This window comes from Quercus robur, chromosome 2 (genome assembly GCF_932294415.1).
Source record: "Quercus robur chromosome 2, dhQueRobu3.1, whole genome shotgun sequence".
NCBI classification, from domain to species: Eukaryota; Viridiplantae; Streptophyta; class Magnoliopsida; order Fagales; family Fagaceae; genus Quercus; species Quercus robur.
The window spans coordinates 82,175,478-82,191,070 of record NC_065535.1 but is presented as its reverse complement, the minus strand read 5'-3'; the positions used below and the strand labels follow the sequence as shown (position 1 = coordinate 82,191,070).

The 15,593-nt window shown below is 33.5% G+C and overlaps 1 protein-coding gene across 1 annotated transcript; it reads right to left on the bottom strand.

The window, feature by feature from the left end:
* Positions 1-11,619: 11,619 nt before the first annotated feature.
* On the bottom strand, positions 11,620-13,807 carry LOC126715340 (protein kinase PINOID 2). Its single transcript, XM_050415908.1, has 2 exons — positions 13,098-13,807; positions 11,620-12,587 (listed from the first exon to the last, which is right to left on the bottom strand). Exons 1-2 carry the CDS (start codon positions 13,745-13,747, stop codon positions 11,738-11,740), a joined length of 1,500 nt encoding a protein of 499 aa, XP_050271865.1. The 5' UTR covers positions 13,748-13,807; the 3' UTR covers positions 11,620-11,737.
* Positions 13,808-15,593: the final 1,786 nt, after the last annotated feature.

Genomic DNA, 15,593 nt, shown 5'->3' with positions numbered 1-15,593 from the left:
TAGTTGGAAGGCAACACGTTAGGTTGTTGATGTGTAAAGAAATGACTTTAGTATTTGGTAAATGCGCTAACTTTTGACAAAGTTGAGTTATTTTGTAATAGACTGATTGTGTAATGTTATTTTCCTATTATTGTTTACCAAAAAAAAAAAAACTTCCACAACTTCTTCATTCCTAAAAAGGTCTTATAAAGATGCAATTGGGATAGTACAATCATATGATTATTTTATTATTTTAAATACGATCTATGACATCCGTTGTATAATATTGTTCTCTAAGACATATTAGTTTTTATTAGTAGTTGGAAGGTAACACATTAGGTTGTTGATCCGAAAAAAATGCCTTGCTTTGGTATTTGGTAACTCCCACAACTTGTCATTCCTAGAAGGTCTTATATAAAGATGTAATTGGGATAGTATAATCATAGGATTTTAAAAAAAAAAAATTGCAATAGAATTTCAATTTTTGATGTTTGCTCCATAATGATTATTCAATATGTGTGTGTGTTTGTTTTTGTGTGTGTTAAATTTAGAAGTAAAAGTAATTGTTGGTGCAAACACAATAATAATGGAAACAACACAAAGAGAAACTGAATAATATGCTGAATATTATTAATTTGAAGAGATGAACACAACACCATTTGGACTGAGGCGCGGCACTCCCTCTCTTTAAGGAGATTTAAGCCCTTAGTTGGCTAATCTTTGTAACTGGTGCAGACTTTCTTTGACTTGTCTCCCCCAGGATACAACAGCCCAACAAATGTTGTATGGATAGAATAGCTTCTGCATAAAGTGTTCAAGCCCAAAACTCCACTAGAAGAACACCTTTCTTTGGCCCGAAATCTCTTAAGTATTTAGGAATATTATTGAATTCACTCTCTCACATAATACTTTTTGCTTTAACTATTTCTCTTCATTCACTCTTGATATGAAATTAGTTCATAGCATAGCCATATATATAGTCTTCCAACCCTTCACATAACCTACATGTTATTTATTAATTTAGAAAACTTCTCTTAATTTATTTAATCTAACTTACATACAAGTAACTCTTTCTTTAACAAATTTTATTATAACTCATCTCTTTATTCATCTTCAGTTATTTTGAGTTTCAACATATTTAATTTAAAATGTACTAACATTCCCCCACTCATTTTAAAATTAAATTCAGAAAAATGAGAGATTACTAGGCAAAGAGGGATTATTATGCATCATGAAGGTGTGCTCTGCATTGAACCTTTACTTAGTGAAACAACAATCTCTACTCCAGAGTCAGTAGTGGTCTCCAACTTGAACTATGACTACTTAAGGGAAATAAAGTATTACTGCTCACACATAATGATCCAGGTGTTGACATGAGCTTTACTAGCTAGCATGTTACAGCCCTATGCTAATCCCAGTTTTCCATGAGCGTCTTTGAGAATAAGCCCAATTCTCTTAGGGAGCAGCCCCACTCCCTTGCTCACATAAGTGAAATCTGTCTAGGGTGCTCTTGTAACTTTGACACTCCAGTACTCATAAGAGCTACAGATTGTTCATTAAGAGTTTTAAAAAACTCAACCTCCTACATGTTACAGGATAAATGCATTTACACCATAGGGATGGATTATTTATTTATTTATATTTTTTCAAATACAATTAAAATTAATAATGCATTTTCTTACAACCACCATATGATTCATTTTTCCCATTGAACTTAGTTCTCAGGACCTTTGGTCCTCGAGTTAGGTATCCTTATACATGGCTCATGATTGTATGGCTTCAATCCCATCCCCCTCAATGTATTCCAAACCCTTTCTCTTGTTAAGGCCTCAGTTAATGGTTCTGCAAGATTATCACAAGATTTAAAATATTCTATATTAATGATGCCATTACTCAAATAAGATCTCATAGTACTGTGTTTTCTTCTTATGGGTCTAGATTTGTCGTTATAAAAAAGGTTACGTACTCTACCAATTGTAGCAATGCTATCACAATAAATTAAAATAGGTGGTATTGGTTTTTCCCAGAGAGGAATTTCATGTAACAAATCTCTCAACCAATTTGCTTCCTCAGCTAAAGCTCTAAGCTCAACCTCCATAGTAAAGTTAGCAATAATGGTTTGTTTTTTTGATTTCCAACATATTGCACCACCACCTAAAGTAAAAATGTAACTAGTGGTAAACAGAGAATCACCAGACAAAGTATTCCAGTCAGCATCACTGAAACCTTCAAGTATAGCAGGATATTTTTCATAGAACAAACCATGTAATTTGGTACCAGATAAATATTTCATAACTCGCTCAATAGCTTGCCAATGATCTCTACTAGGCTTGCTAGTAAATCTGCTAAGTACTCCTACTGCATAGGCAGTGTTAGGTCTAGTACAATCAGTCGCATATCGCAAACTACCGATTATGCTAGCATATTCCTTTTGATTAACAACATCGTTGTCATTATTAACAGGAAACAAATGAACACTAGAATCAAAAGGAGTATCTACACTTTTATGATCATGAAAATTATATATTTTTCAATATTTTCTCAACATAATGTAATTGATTACGAAATATTCCATCACATGTTTTTGTAATTTTCATGCCCAAAATAAAATTAACCTCACTAAGATCTTTCATATCAAAATGGCTTCTAAATATATTTTTTGTTTCATTTATAACATGCAAATTAGGGCCAAATATTAGTAAGTCATCCACATAGAGGCTAATAATGACATGTGAGTTTTCCCAAGTTTTATAATAGATGCACTTGTCAGATTCATTTGACTTATATCAATTTTCAATAATGTAAGAATCAAAATTTTCATGCCATTGTTTAGGAGCTTGCTTTAAGACATATAGGAATTTAGTTAGCTTACACACCTTACTTTCTTGACCATACTCTATAAATCCTTCGAGTTGGTCCATATAAATTTCATCATCTAGGTCTCCATTCAAAAAAGTTGTTTTTACATCCATTTGATGAATTTTCAAATCATATATGGCTGCAATAGCAATTAGCAATCTAATGGATGTAATTCTAGTAACAGGAGAAAAAGTGTCAAAAAAATCAACATCAGCTTTTTGCTTAAAATCTTTTGCAACAAGTCTAGCTTTAAATTTGTCTATTGTGCCATCAAGTTTAAGCTTTTCCTAAGGATCCATTTACAACCTATTGTTTTACAACTAGATGGTAAATCTATAAACTTCCATGTTTTATTAGAAATAAGTGAATCCATTTCATCATTCACAGCCTCTTTCCAAAATACACAATCAGGTGATAGCAAAGTTTCTTTCAAAGTAAGAGGATTTTCATCAACATTAAAAACATAATAGTTTGGGCCAAAATCTTTTTCAACTCTAGCTCTTTTACTCCTTCTAAGTTCAATTTCAAGATTTTCTTGATTTTGTGAATGAGTAGAAGAACTAGGCTAAGATAACACATTTTCTATAACTTCTTTGCCCCCACTATTTTTAGATTTAAAAGGAAATTTTTCCTTAAGAAAGATAGCATCACTTGATTCAAAAATCACATTATTTTCAATATTCAAAAGTCTATAAGTTGTACTGTTTATTGTATATCCAAGAAAAGCATAGGTGGTAGCTCTAACACCCAATTTAGGTATTTTGGGATCCGTTAACCTTACAAAGGCTAAGCAACCCCAAACTTTAAAATATCTCAAATTTGGCTTATGACCCTTTCACAATTCAAAAGGTGTGAGTTTAGTTTTTTTGTGTGCCACTTTATTTAAAACATGATAGGCTGTTAAAATTGCTTCCCCCCACAGATTTAGAGGAGCACCTAACTTAATAAGCATGACATTTGTTAAATTAATCAAAGTTCTATTTTTGGGATAATTACACTTTACCCACCTGTGGTTTGCCTCTAATTTGATGTGCCTACCCGTGGTTTAAATTTTGACACTTTACCCACCTGTGATTCCCACCGTTACTGTGCCGTAACCCACTTCTCCCTCAGCTATTACTCTAACACAAAATATGTAAAAAACAAAAGCCCAAACAAATCAAAACACTCTCACTTAAATCTTGAACATGAAGAACATACCCAAAAATCTAAAGAACATAATATGACTTGCACTTTATCTTTTCCTATTTGTCTCTTAAGTTGGCTCACTAGAGCAAGCCCAGGCATTTGTTCTTTTCTTTATATTTGTATATTTGTATATGATTACTATTTTACATTAATATAGTTCTGTTTATTATCTCAAAAAAGAAAAAAAAAAAAAAAAAAGTGAACCTAGAATTTTTGAACATAAACCCAAACCAAAAACTAAACCCAAAAATCTTGAAGATTAACCAAAAATTAAACCCATAAATTTTGAACATAACCCACAACCACTGCAAGCAAAGATTAAAACCAAATCAAACACACCACAAATTTCTTTTTCAATCTTTTCTATCCTCTTGACAGTTTTGTTTGGATTTATAGGCTTGAGATTTGAGAATGTTCTTATGATCCCCATTATTGAACCAGTCAAACGATAACAGAATCGTCACGAATGACGACGACGACGACGTCGTCTGGGAATTGGAGCTCGGCGCCTTAATGTAAATGCTACTGTTGTTGTCGTAAATGCCACTAATTTGGAAGTGTACTAGCTTGTGATCTCTATGTTATTTAAATGATACAGAGCATACATTTCTAGCATTTTCAGGCTACAAAGATTTGAATTTTGGATTTTTCGTCTTGATTTGCTATGTGGGTCTAGTGTGTTATAAGCTCACCGTCATTCAACGAATTTCCCTTGGTTAGACCCCAGCATCAGATAAATGAAAAGAAAGGCCTCTTTTTTGTGTGTGTTGGGTATTTGATTAATTGACCCGATCAAAAAATTTGTGATGTTTTGATGTAATTTTGGGGTAGACCAGTGGTTTTGGAGTGTAATGGGTAACAGAATGAGGTGGTGACAGGCCAACATCGATGGGTCAGCTGTGTTTGTGTTCTAGGTTTGAAAAATATTTGATTTGAGCCAGATTCATATTCCTGGGTTTGAAATAGCATGTTTTGATCTTATTTTCTTTTTTTCTCTTTTCTTTTGTTTTTCTTGTTGGTCGGTCAGCTCAGGGATTGGGCCTGTGTTGGATATTGTTTTTGGGTTCAACTTCCTGTAATTTTTCAGATTTTTGGGTATGTTCTTCATGTTCAAGATTTGAGTGAGAGTATTTTGATCTGTTTGGGTTTTTGTTTTTTACATATTCTGTGTTAGAGTAACGATTGAGGGAGAGGTGGGTTACAGCACAGTAACGGTGGGAATCATAGGTGGGTAAAGTGTCAAAATTTAAACCACGGGTAGGCACATCAAATTAGAAGCAAACCACAAGTGGGTAAAGTGTAATTATCCCTCTATTTTTTTCTTTCAGCCACACCATTAGATGCAAATGAGTATGGAGGAGTAGTTTCATGGATTATTCCAAAGGACTGAACAAATGAGTTGAACTCAATAGATTCATACTCCCGACCTCTATCACTTCTAACTCATTTTATTTTTCTACCGAATTGGTTCTCAACTTCTCTAAGAAATTCTTTAAATTTCTCAAAAGCATCACTTTTATTTTTTAATAGATAAACATATGCATATTTCGAGAAATCATCAATAAAGGTGATGAAATACCTATTTCCTCCTCGAGTTAATTTTCCTTCAAATTCACAAAGATTTGTGTGAATTAGTTCTAACAATTCAGTATTTCTTTCAACATTTTTATGAGGTCGTTTTAGTAATTTTAGCTTGACTGCATGCTTCACATTTTTCAAAGTCTTTTGTTAGTCATGGAATTAATCCTATGTTACTCATAATTCCCACATATCTATTGTTTATATGACACAAGTGAGCATGCCAAAAATTCATAGAAGACAACATATAAACATAACTAGCAGATGACATATTATTTTCAATATTTAGTTTGAACATTCCATCACAAGCATACCATTTGCCCACAAATAATCATTTCTTAGAGATTACATATTGATTAGATTCCATTGTTTGTTTGAAGCCAGCCTTATTCAGCAAATAGCTTGACATTAGATTTTTCCTCATGAACGGAGTGTATAGCACATCTTTCAAAGTGAGCACACATCTAGAGGTAGATTTCAGCTCAACCTCACCACTCCTAAGTACCTTGGTTTTACTAGAGTCACCAAGCATAATTTTTTTTTTTCCTTCTTCAAAAGGAGTGTATATTTTGAACCAATTTTCATCATAGCAGACATGCCTATTGGCACCAGAGTTTGCCCACCACCCTTCAACATATTGGATCATGTATATGTCTGTAATCATAGCCACTAAAGGCTATTCGGTAACATTAGCCTGTGGGATAGATCCATGTTTTTGAAATTTGCAAAATCGAGCAATATGCCCACTCTTGCCACAGACAAAACATGCATTAACTTGTTGATTATTGGAAGGGAGTCCTTGGTTCTTATTCCTTTGACTAGGGTTGCCCCTATTGTGAGGTCTACCATAATTTTTCATATTTTTCTTTCTTGGCCTCAATTGAGCATTTTTAGGAAAATGATCTTTGGGCTTGTTATTGCTTGTAGAAATTAAATTTACCTTGGTGGTAGAATGTCCATTACCCTCTCATGTTATAAGTGCATCTTGTCCTCTAGCTTCCTCCTCTACACGAATGCGAGTAATCAAGGATTCTAGGGATGTCTCCTTTTGCTTATGGCGCATTGATTTTTGGAACTCTTTCCATGATGGTGGTAGCTTGTCAATGATACCAGCCACAATAAGGTTGTTCTCAATCTTTATGCCTTTGGATCTAACTTCTGCTACGATCATTTGAAAGTCTTGAACCTGTTCCACAACAGATTTGCTATCCACCATTTGACAGCGAAAGAAACGACTAGCTGCATATTTCTTTGCACCAGCCTCTTTGGTGTCATATTTGCTTTGTAAAGCTTTCAAAAATTTCTTTGCAGAAGTGTATGTAGTATTATAATAATCATAGAAATTATCTGCAAGGCAATTTAAAAGATAACAACAACATCTATACTCATCTTGTTCATACTTATCTATTTTTTTCTTGATGATCATAAAGTTCATCTTTGGTCATGTCATCAATAGAGACCTTGTTTGGATTTTTCTCAGTGAGGACGTAGGCTACCTTAAAAAGGCTTAGATAGAAAAGAACCTTGGCTTTCCATCTTTTGAAATGGGCTCCCTTAAAACGGAAGGGCTTGTTGAGATCTCTGACATTGTCATTTGACTTCTCAGTTGTTGGCTCCATTTTGAATCTCCTTAAAATTGTTGGTGCAAACACGATAATAATGAAAACAATACAAAGAGAAACTGAATAATATGCTAAATATTATTAATTTGAAGAGGTGAACACAACACTGTTTGGACTAAGACGCGACACTCGCTCTCTTTAAGGAGATTCAAGCCCTTGGTTGGCTAATCTTTGTAATTGGTGCAAACCTTCTTTGACTTGTCTCCCCCAGGATACAGCAACCCAACAAATATTGTATGGCTAGAATAGCTTCTGCATAAAGTGTTCAAGCCCAAAGCTCCACTAGAAGAACACCTTTCTTTGGCCCAAAATCTCTCAAGTATTTAGGAATATTATTGAATTCACTCTCTCACATAATACTCTTTGCTTTTAACTATTTCTCTTCATTCACTCTTGATGTGAAATTAGTCCATAGCATAGCCATATTATAGTCTTCCAACCCTTCACATAACCTACATGTTATTTATTAATTTAGAAAACTTTTCTTAATCTATTTAATTTAACTTACATACAAGTAACTCTTTTTTTAACAAATTTTATTATAACTAATCTCTTTATTCATCTTTAGTTATTTTGAGTTTCAACATATTTAATTTAAAATGTACTAACAGATGAGAAGAATAGCGTGTTGATAAATGTGTTAAAGAAAACCCTTAAAAAATGATAGCATTTTGCATTCAGCTTGTTTGATGTAATTTTTTTTTTCTTTTAAAACTACATTTTTGTTTTTGTAACATATGACTATATATAAAAAGATGATAAGAGACTTGGTCGAATCGCATTGAGAGCTACACAAACAAAGGAATTAAAAGAAATTTGCTGTTTGCAATAGTTTGATAGAAAAAAAATGATCACAAGGAGTATAATAGCTGATTTTATGACTTATAGACTTTGCCACATTCATAAATCACCAAAAATTAATAAAATATACAAAAATCTCAATATCAATTATAAAATTGGGTTTAGTCCATTCTTGTTAGCTCCTAGACGACCGTGAAGCGAGCCGCTAGTATTGTTCTTGAAAAATCCAATTAGAGTCTAAGCAGTTAGACATGGTACAAAGATACCATAAAAAATCAGAAGGCAAGAGCCACAAAAACTATAAAAGCAAACGGTTTTTTTTTTTTTTTTTTTTTTTTTTTTTGAGAAACAAATGGATTGTAAATCAAGGAAAGATCATTTCACTTCAAGCCTTTATGGCTTATTCTGGAGTTGGTTATCAATAATCATGGTCATTAGTAAGAATCAAGGAAAATCTGCTTTGTTAGAATTAAATTGGTATTTCTTGTCCACTAAAGAGGATTTCCTTACACACCCTCTTGTTAGGTGGGAGGATGTGCCCCTAAGCCATTAGGCTTGGAGATGCTGAGGAACTCTCATTCAAGTAGGCAACCCTTAGGGGGTGGGGTAGCCTAGATTTAGGTAGATTTTCTATTAAAAAAATAAAAAAATAAAAAAATAAAAAATGAAGAAGAAGAAGAGGAGGAAGATATTCCTTATCCACCAAGAAACTTTATAGTAAAACATTACAATCCTAAAGTTGAGAGATGTTTATATTTTACACCTGAAGTTTTAAAATTTGGAATTTCCTCCTTATAGTTTGGGGGTGTTTGAATTTTACCGCCAAAAGTTTAGGATTGTTTGGATTTTATACTCCCAAATTTTGAAACTTTAAGGTTATAGGGTATAAAATTCAAATACCCCTAAACTTTAGGGAATAAAATCCAAATACTCCTAAAATTTAAAAGGTAAAATTCAAGTTCTAAAACGTTAGGATGTAAAATTCAAATATCCCTAAACTTTAAAAAATAAAGTCGAAATTTTGAAATTTCATGATGTAAAATCCAAACTTCTCCCTTACAAATATACAAAACTACAAAGTGAGCTCCAAGACAAATTTTGTTATCATTTGAGTGTTTTGTGTTTGTCGACATATACTATTGTTGAATCACATGATGAATTATTGATCTTTTTCTCTTATGTTTTGTTGTGTGTATATATATTTTTAATTGTTTTCCCTCTCAAGTTTTTATCGTACAAGAGTTTTCCACTGTCAACACGCTTCGCTACCTTTGTCTTTAGCTACTCTTTAATTCATTGGGTTGCTATGCCTATGAACACCTTTGTTTCTTCAGTTGGGCCTCTTCCCAAAATTTTACTCAGGTCATTTTCTTAATGCATCATGGGAAATGGGCACCATGTCTATGCAATTTTCCATATTTCCTGTTTGGTGAAACCTCGGCCAGTGGACCTGCAAGAATTCAAAATGATTCATGTATACATAGCCCTGTCCCTATCTCAATTCGTAAAAGGAAGAGAAGCTCGCGTGCTACTTGCCCCTGCAAGTTGGAGTGACCACTGAGAGTCTCACTGTTTGCGGTCCAAATTTCCATCAATGGTTAAGCAAAATGGCAACCTGAGAAAAAGCGAGTTCAACGTTTTGGACCTAGACTTTCCCCATGGATTGAATAGTCCACAAACCCATCAATTCTCATTTTTGGCATATTCATTGACTCCGATTTTAATCAAGAAAAAGTACGTACTATTTTTTCTTTTTTTTTTGCTTATTTTGAGTAAAGAAGTACGATCCTATTTATTATATTTTTGGTTCAATGTCATCAATAGCAGTGACTTTTTTATTATGGGTAACAATGATGGTCAAGTATTAATTTCAAACTCAGTGATTTCAGTGTATGATTTTGAAGATGCGTACTATTGCCATCATTTCAACATGGCAGTAATTTGAATTTTTTTTTTTTTAAAAAGGGCAGTAACTTGAATTTTCGTGGTAAACCTTACCAATAAAGTTATGGCCTATGGGGATTAACGTATCAAGATATGAAAGTGGGCCTCCTTTGAAAAATTGTAACAATTAATTGGGAGTATTATATTAGCAAAAAGAAATTAACACAAGAAACAACAATTGGGAGTATGAGTGTCTGACACTAACAAGTTCCGTGGTAATTGATAAGCATGAACAATATACGTGCGTGATTTCAGGTGTAGTTTAACAAATAAGAATAATTTGAAATAGTTTACAGGAAAAAGTTTGACTCCAATATGTTTGAGAAATTATGTGAGATTATGGAGAAATTATACGGTCCTCATGCTGGACCATGTCATTTGTCCACTATTCTAGTAAAAAATTTTCATTTATTTAAAATTGTTGAGTCAGTATTTGGTTTTTATTTAAAACTCCACAATTTTAAACAAGTGGGAGTCTTTTACTGAAATGGTGGACCACATCACTTGTCCACCATAAAGACCTTATAATTTCTCGAAATTATGACACTGACAAGTTCTTATTCCAACCTATTATGTGATAATTAAAGAAATTATTAATGTGTAGTTTAAATTATATGATTGTTTTTAAAATAATATATATGGATGTTCTTATAAAATGCCAAATAATGTGCGATAATAACATACTTTGTGATCTTCCAATCTATGGTTTGAAATCCACCTCCCTCTCTCTCATTGTCAATCTTTCGAAATTACAAAAAAAAAAAATATATATATATATATATATATAAAAGAATATTTTTGAAACATTTTCATTAAAAATATTAGGAAGTGTATTATGTGAAAATATTAGGAAGTGTATTATGTGTATGTATGTACTTATATTGTACATTACTTTTGTATCAAGAGAAACTATCTAATTTTTTAAGGGTCAAAACTTTCTATTATTCTTCTTTGTTCATTCTTATATTTCATCATTCTCTATTGTGGATCAATAATATACCCATTTTTAAATGATGTGTATCAAAGTGGTCCAAACATGCATGATATCTATCTTTTCTTCTTTTACCACACAATTCCCAATTTCTTTCTTTACCTTTTCTAAGCCCCAGAGTCACCTAAATTAACAAGCTCATGACTTTCAACAGCATCAAATATATGTCTCAAAATCCACTGAATTAACCAGTTTGGAGTAATAGGATAAAGCACGGACCACAAATGAGTTTAACAGCTTAATTCTAATGGCCATAAAACAAGAGGGGGGAAAAGAAAGAGGGAGCAAGAAAACATTATGGTTTTCTTCTTCTTTACTTTGTTCATAGAAAGGAATGTGAATGCGTGGATAAGAAAATGCCCATATGAGAAAGTAGACAATCTTTTCAAACTTGGAAAAAAAGAAAAAGTTCAGTTTTCCTTTTGTAATATTTTTTTTCCGTGATAAAGACAAGTAATTATTGTGATCACATGAGTTCATTAGAGTTCTCATGAGAATCACATTGGGACAATTATGGGATCCCCTTCCTTTTACACAAAAGCAAAAATATTAATAACATACACGAGATAGAGGGGACCATACAATACCTAAAAACAAGTAATACTTTATAAATATATTAATAAAATAAATGTAAATTCAAAGCATAGTGACATGGTCTTACATCAATTGTTTTAATCCTTATCATTAGTAGGGAAAACAGAGGATAACAACTCTTTCTTTGGTGTCATACATGATATTTGCTTCCTGTTTTACCTAATTTTATTTACATCTACAGTTAGAAGTAGTCAAAATGATGAGGGATTTGATATGGTTGATCCCTCTCTTTCTTGCTTAACTTTGGTAACAAAGCTCTACTCCTAAACTTGTGTAGATCACTAGGGACTTCAGGTGGTCTGACTGACCTAATCAAAGCCCAATTCACACCCTTGAAAAACTCATGCCTCTTGATCTCAACAGAACCCTTTAAGCTTCCAATTCTCTTCTTGGGATTCTTCACTAACAGCTTGCTAATAAGGTCTTGAACTTTCACCATCTCTTCAAATTCTTTGCTGCTACTAACACCAATCCTTGGGAAAGCTAGTGGCTGTCTAAGGATGTTGATGAGGGTTTTCTCATTGTTTTCACCTTTGAAAGGTGTTCTCCCAAATAACATTTCATACAAGAACACCCCCAAAGTCCACCAATCCACAGCACTCCCATGGCCTTGACCTGATATCACCTCGGGTGCTAAGTACTCGTGTGTTCCAACAAAGGACTTGGAACGAGCATTTATTGGCTCAGCCACTAGTTCTGGATCAAGTTCTAGGACACCAACTTGATTTGTTATTGTTGTAACATTATTAGCTTTCTTTTTCTTGGTGGAAGCTGAGAAACATGAAAGCACAGGTTGCATGGGGGCAACACAAGAAGGTGTCAAACACTTTACATCCTTGTCATTGGGATCCAAAGTATGGTTTGCCCTTAGGAGCTTGGGAACAACATCACATTTGAGTGAAAGATCGAAATCCGAAAGCATAATGTGGCCATCTTCTCTGACCAGCACATTTTCTGGCTTAAGGTCTCTGTAAACTATACCCATCATGTGGAGATACTCTAGTGCAAGGAGTGTCTCAGCAGCATAAAACCTATGATTACATTTTCATAACTCATTAGTAATAAACTTTCACACATAAAACTAAGCATACACAACAAATAAAGGAATATATAAAAAGCAAGTAATGTCACACCAACAAAAGTACTCAATATCATCTTTATTGGAAATGACTCCATTTTATGTCTAAAGTGAATTTAGTATCACCACATTTAAATAACGCCTTTCTCAAAAAAAAAAAAAAAAAATTTAAATAACGCGACATTATAAAATAAAATCTTAATTGTAAAATTAATTTTCTCCGTTTCAAATAAAATAGAGAGCTTCCTACTCTTCTTTGTGACTAGCTCATTATTTCTTTGTATCATATGAGGTGGAAATTAACATGGACTTTTGGTAAAACATGTACGTATTTAATTACCTTATTTGTTGTTAACTTATTTACTTACAAAACCTACTTTAAGCTACTTTTTGTCTTACCAATTTCTTTATTAAACAAAATTTGACAACTACACAAACAATTCTAAAGATCCAAGAGACTTACTTAGCAGATGAAATGCAAAATCGCTTTCCTGGCTGGCGTTGTCGAGCAGCATACAAATCTCCACCAGGGCAAAACTCCATGACCAAGCAAGAGTAATGAGAAGCCTCAAACTCAGCATACAAAGTTGGCAAGAAAGGGTGATCAAGCATACCCAAAATCTCCTTCTCCATCTCAGCCCTCTGTAGCTTCTTCCTTATAGCAAGTGCTTCTTTGTCCACCACTTTCATGGCGTAAAAACACTGTGGCAACCCCACCACAGGGTTCCTTATCTGGCAAAGGTACACGTTCCCTATGTCACCACTTCCAAGCCTACGTAGAAGCCGAAAATGGTCAAGCCCAACTCGGCCTTTTGAGCTCTGGAGCCTCCTCATGGCTTCCCATGCGGCTTGGTTAGCCTTGTGGGGTTTGTGAGAGCTTAAAACAGAAGTGTCAGTGGAGGAGCATACAGAGACTGAGCTCCTTCGGCTACCAAAGCTGAGGTTACTCATCCAACTACGGCTTGAGTCTGGCACGGTTATTGAGGAGCAACTACTATCATAGTCTGATTCATCTCTGGCTATGGTGGCCATTGTTGTTGTTGCTGTGGAACATGTAATATTGTGTATGTGTGAGTGTGTGAGGTTTGCTACCTGGCTTGCTTTCTCAGGCATTTTATATAGACAGTCACAGAGCCTTTGTGGGTTTTAGCGCATGAATTATGTAATGTGGCTTACAGGAAGTCTACAACGTGATACTTTTGTTAATATAATACAATTTGGGAAAAAACTTTATCTAATAAACAAAAGGGTGTTTTGTTATGTTTTTATGTGGCTAGTTAAATGCCACGACTTTCACTATATATCTCAACATTGCCATTATTACTAATTTCATAATACTGAACAACTCAAAAAAAAAAAAAAAAAAAAAAATTACAAAAGAAATTGGAGGCAAATTAAAGCTTTGTTGGAGTAAGCTACATTTGTTAGTGTGTATATCATACTTTTGGGTAGAAACTGTGACCAAATTTTATGTTTAATTGCTTCTTTTGTCCCGGTGTGTTGTGTGGCTGAACCTAGTAGAATCTGCTGAGCTAAAGAGTAATGTAAAACAGAAAAGAAAAGAAAAGAAAAGAGCTTTGATGTTGTGTGAGGCATGCTGAAACTGACACAACCACTAATTTTTGTTCGTTCAAAGTTGGCTTCCAAAAAGGAATGTCCATGCATGTTACACTACACTATGTAAAAAAGCATTGTCACTTGTATTTTCATTCTTTATCTTATCTTAAAATAGATTTTATGGCATTCATCACTCTGTTAAAATATACTTTTGAACTTAGGTGCAATATCAAAATATCAGCCTTCAGAGGGAGACCATTTTCCCATTGGACCAATTGAATACTAGATATAAAAAATTGATATTTTTATATTTTTTAACTACAAGTAATTAATTTGTGTAAATAAGAATAATTCTATCGTCATAAATTATTTATATAAAAAATTCTTATTGATTGTTATCTGAACTCGCTACTCATTTGTAAAATTTTTTATAATTTTAGCAATCTTTTTACAAATAATTACTAATAATGGTGCGTTTTGACTTTGATCACTCCAAAAAGAAAAGAAAAAAACATTCTAAACTCACTTTGTGTACACATAAAATTCCGTGGCGTTATTGTTATTTTGAAGCAGCAATTGTGTTTTTTCTCAAAGTAGACGGTCAAAAGCTTTTGTTCTTTTCTGCTAAAAAGGTTTTGTACACCGAATTTCAAGATTCGTTTTCCAAGGCAACAACAAGGGCGCGGTAAGAAACGACTTCGTTTGGGAGCATCCCAAAAAATAAACCGACGTCATTCATTTTCACCGGTCGCGTCAAACACATTGCCTCATCATCTCACTCAATGATTTGATTTGATTTGATTTTTCCATTCGGTTTTTAGAATCGTAGTTTCTGGGAAAAGTTAGGGGTATTTTGGTAATTGCATCCTGGAAGTTGCATGGACTTGTTTAACCTGTATTGTACAGGTAATAGATAGCTACGCAGAGAGGAGAGAGTGCACGAAACACCCGTGCCCCAAATTCAATATTTCCACCTTAGTAGAAATATTAGGTGACCTTCGTATTCATATTTATATTTCTGTTTGCATAAATATATGATGATTCATATGTAACTTTATTACATTCTTGTCATGCATGTGATTGTGAACCCATTAAGGGATCTGTATTGGGTCCATATATACCAGCTCCTTACACGTGCCCCTTTTAAAAAAAATAATTGCCATAATAATTTGGTGATATATGCCATAATAACTTCAATATTGGTAATAATTTGGTTTTCAATTTTACTCTTCTTCCAATCTCATTTAAGCAGTACACAAGTTCTAGGAAATCTTCTTAATTTTTGCTATATGAAAAATGAGGGTTGTGTTGTGAATTCATCTACCCTAACATTATGTGACTACAATGAATAATATCACGTGTACTATCAGGGCTTTGATGAAACTATCATAATGAGTACAAC

Coding starts and splice junctions, on each gene's coding strand:
- LOC126715340 (XM_050415908.1), bottom strand. CDS start 13,747: ATGCCTGAGAAAGCAAGCCAGGTAGCAAACCTCACACACTCACACATA. Junction 12,588..13,097: donor TTTTGCATTTCATCTGCTAA/GTAAGTCTCTTG, acceptor ATGTAATCATAG/GTTTTATGCTGCTGAGACAC.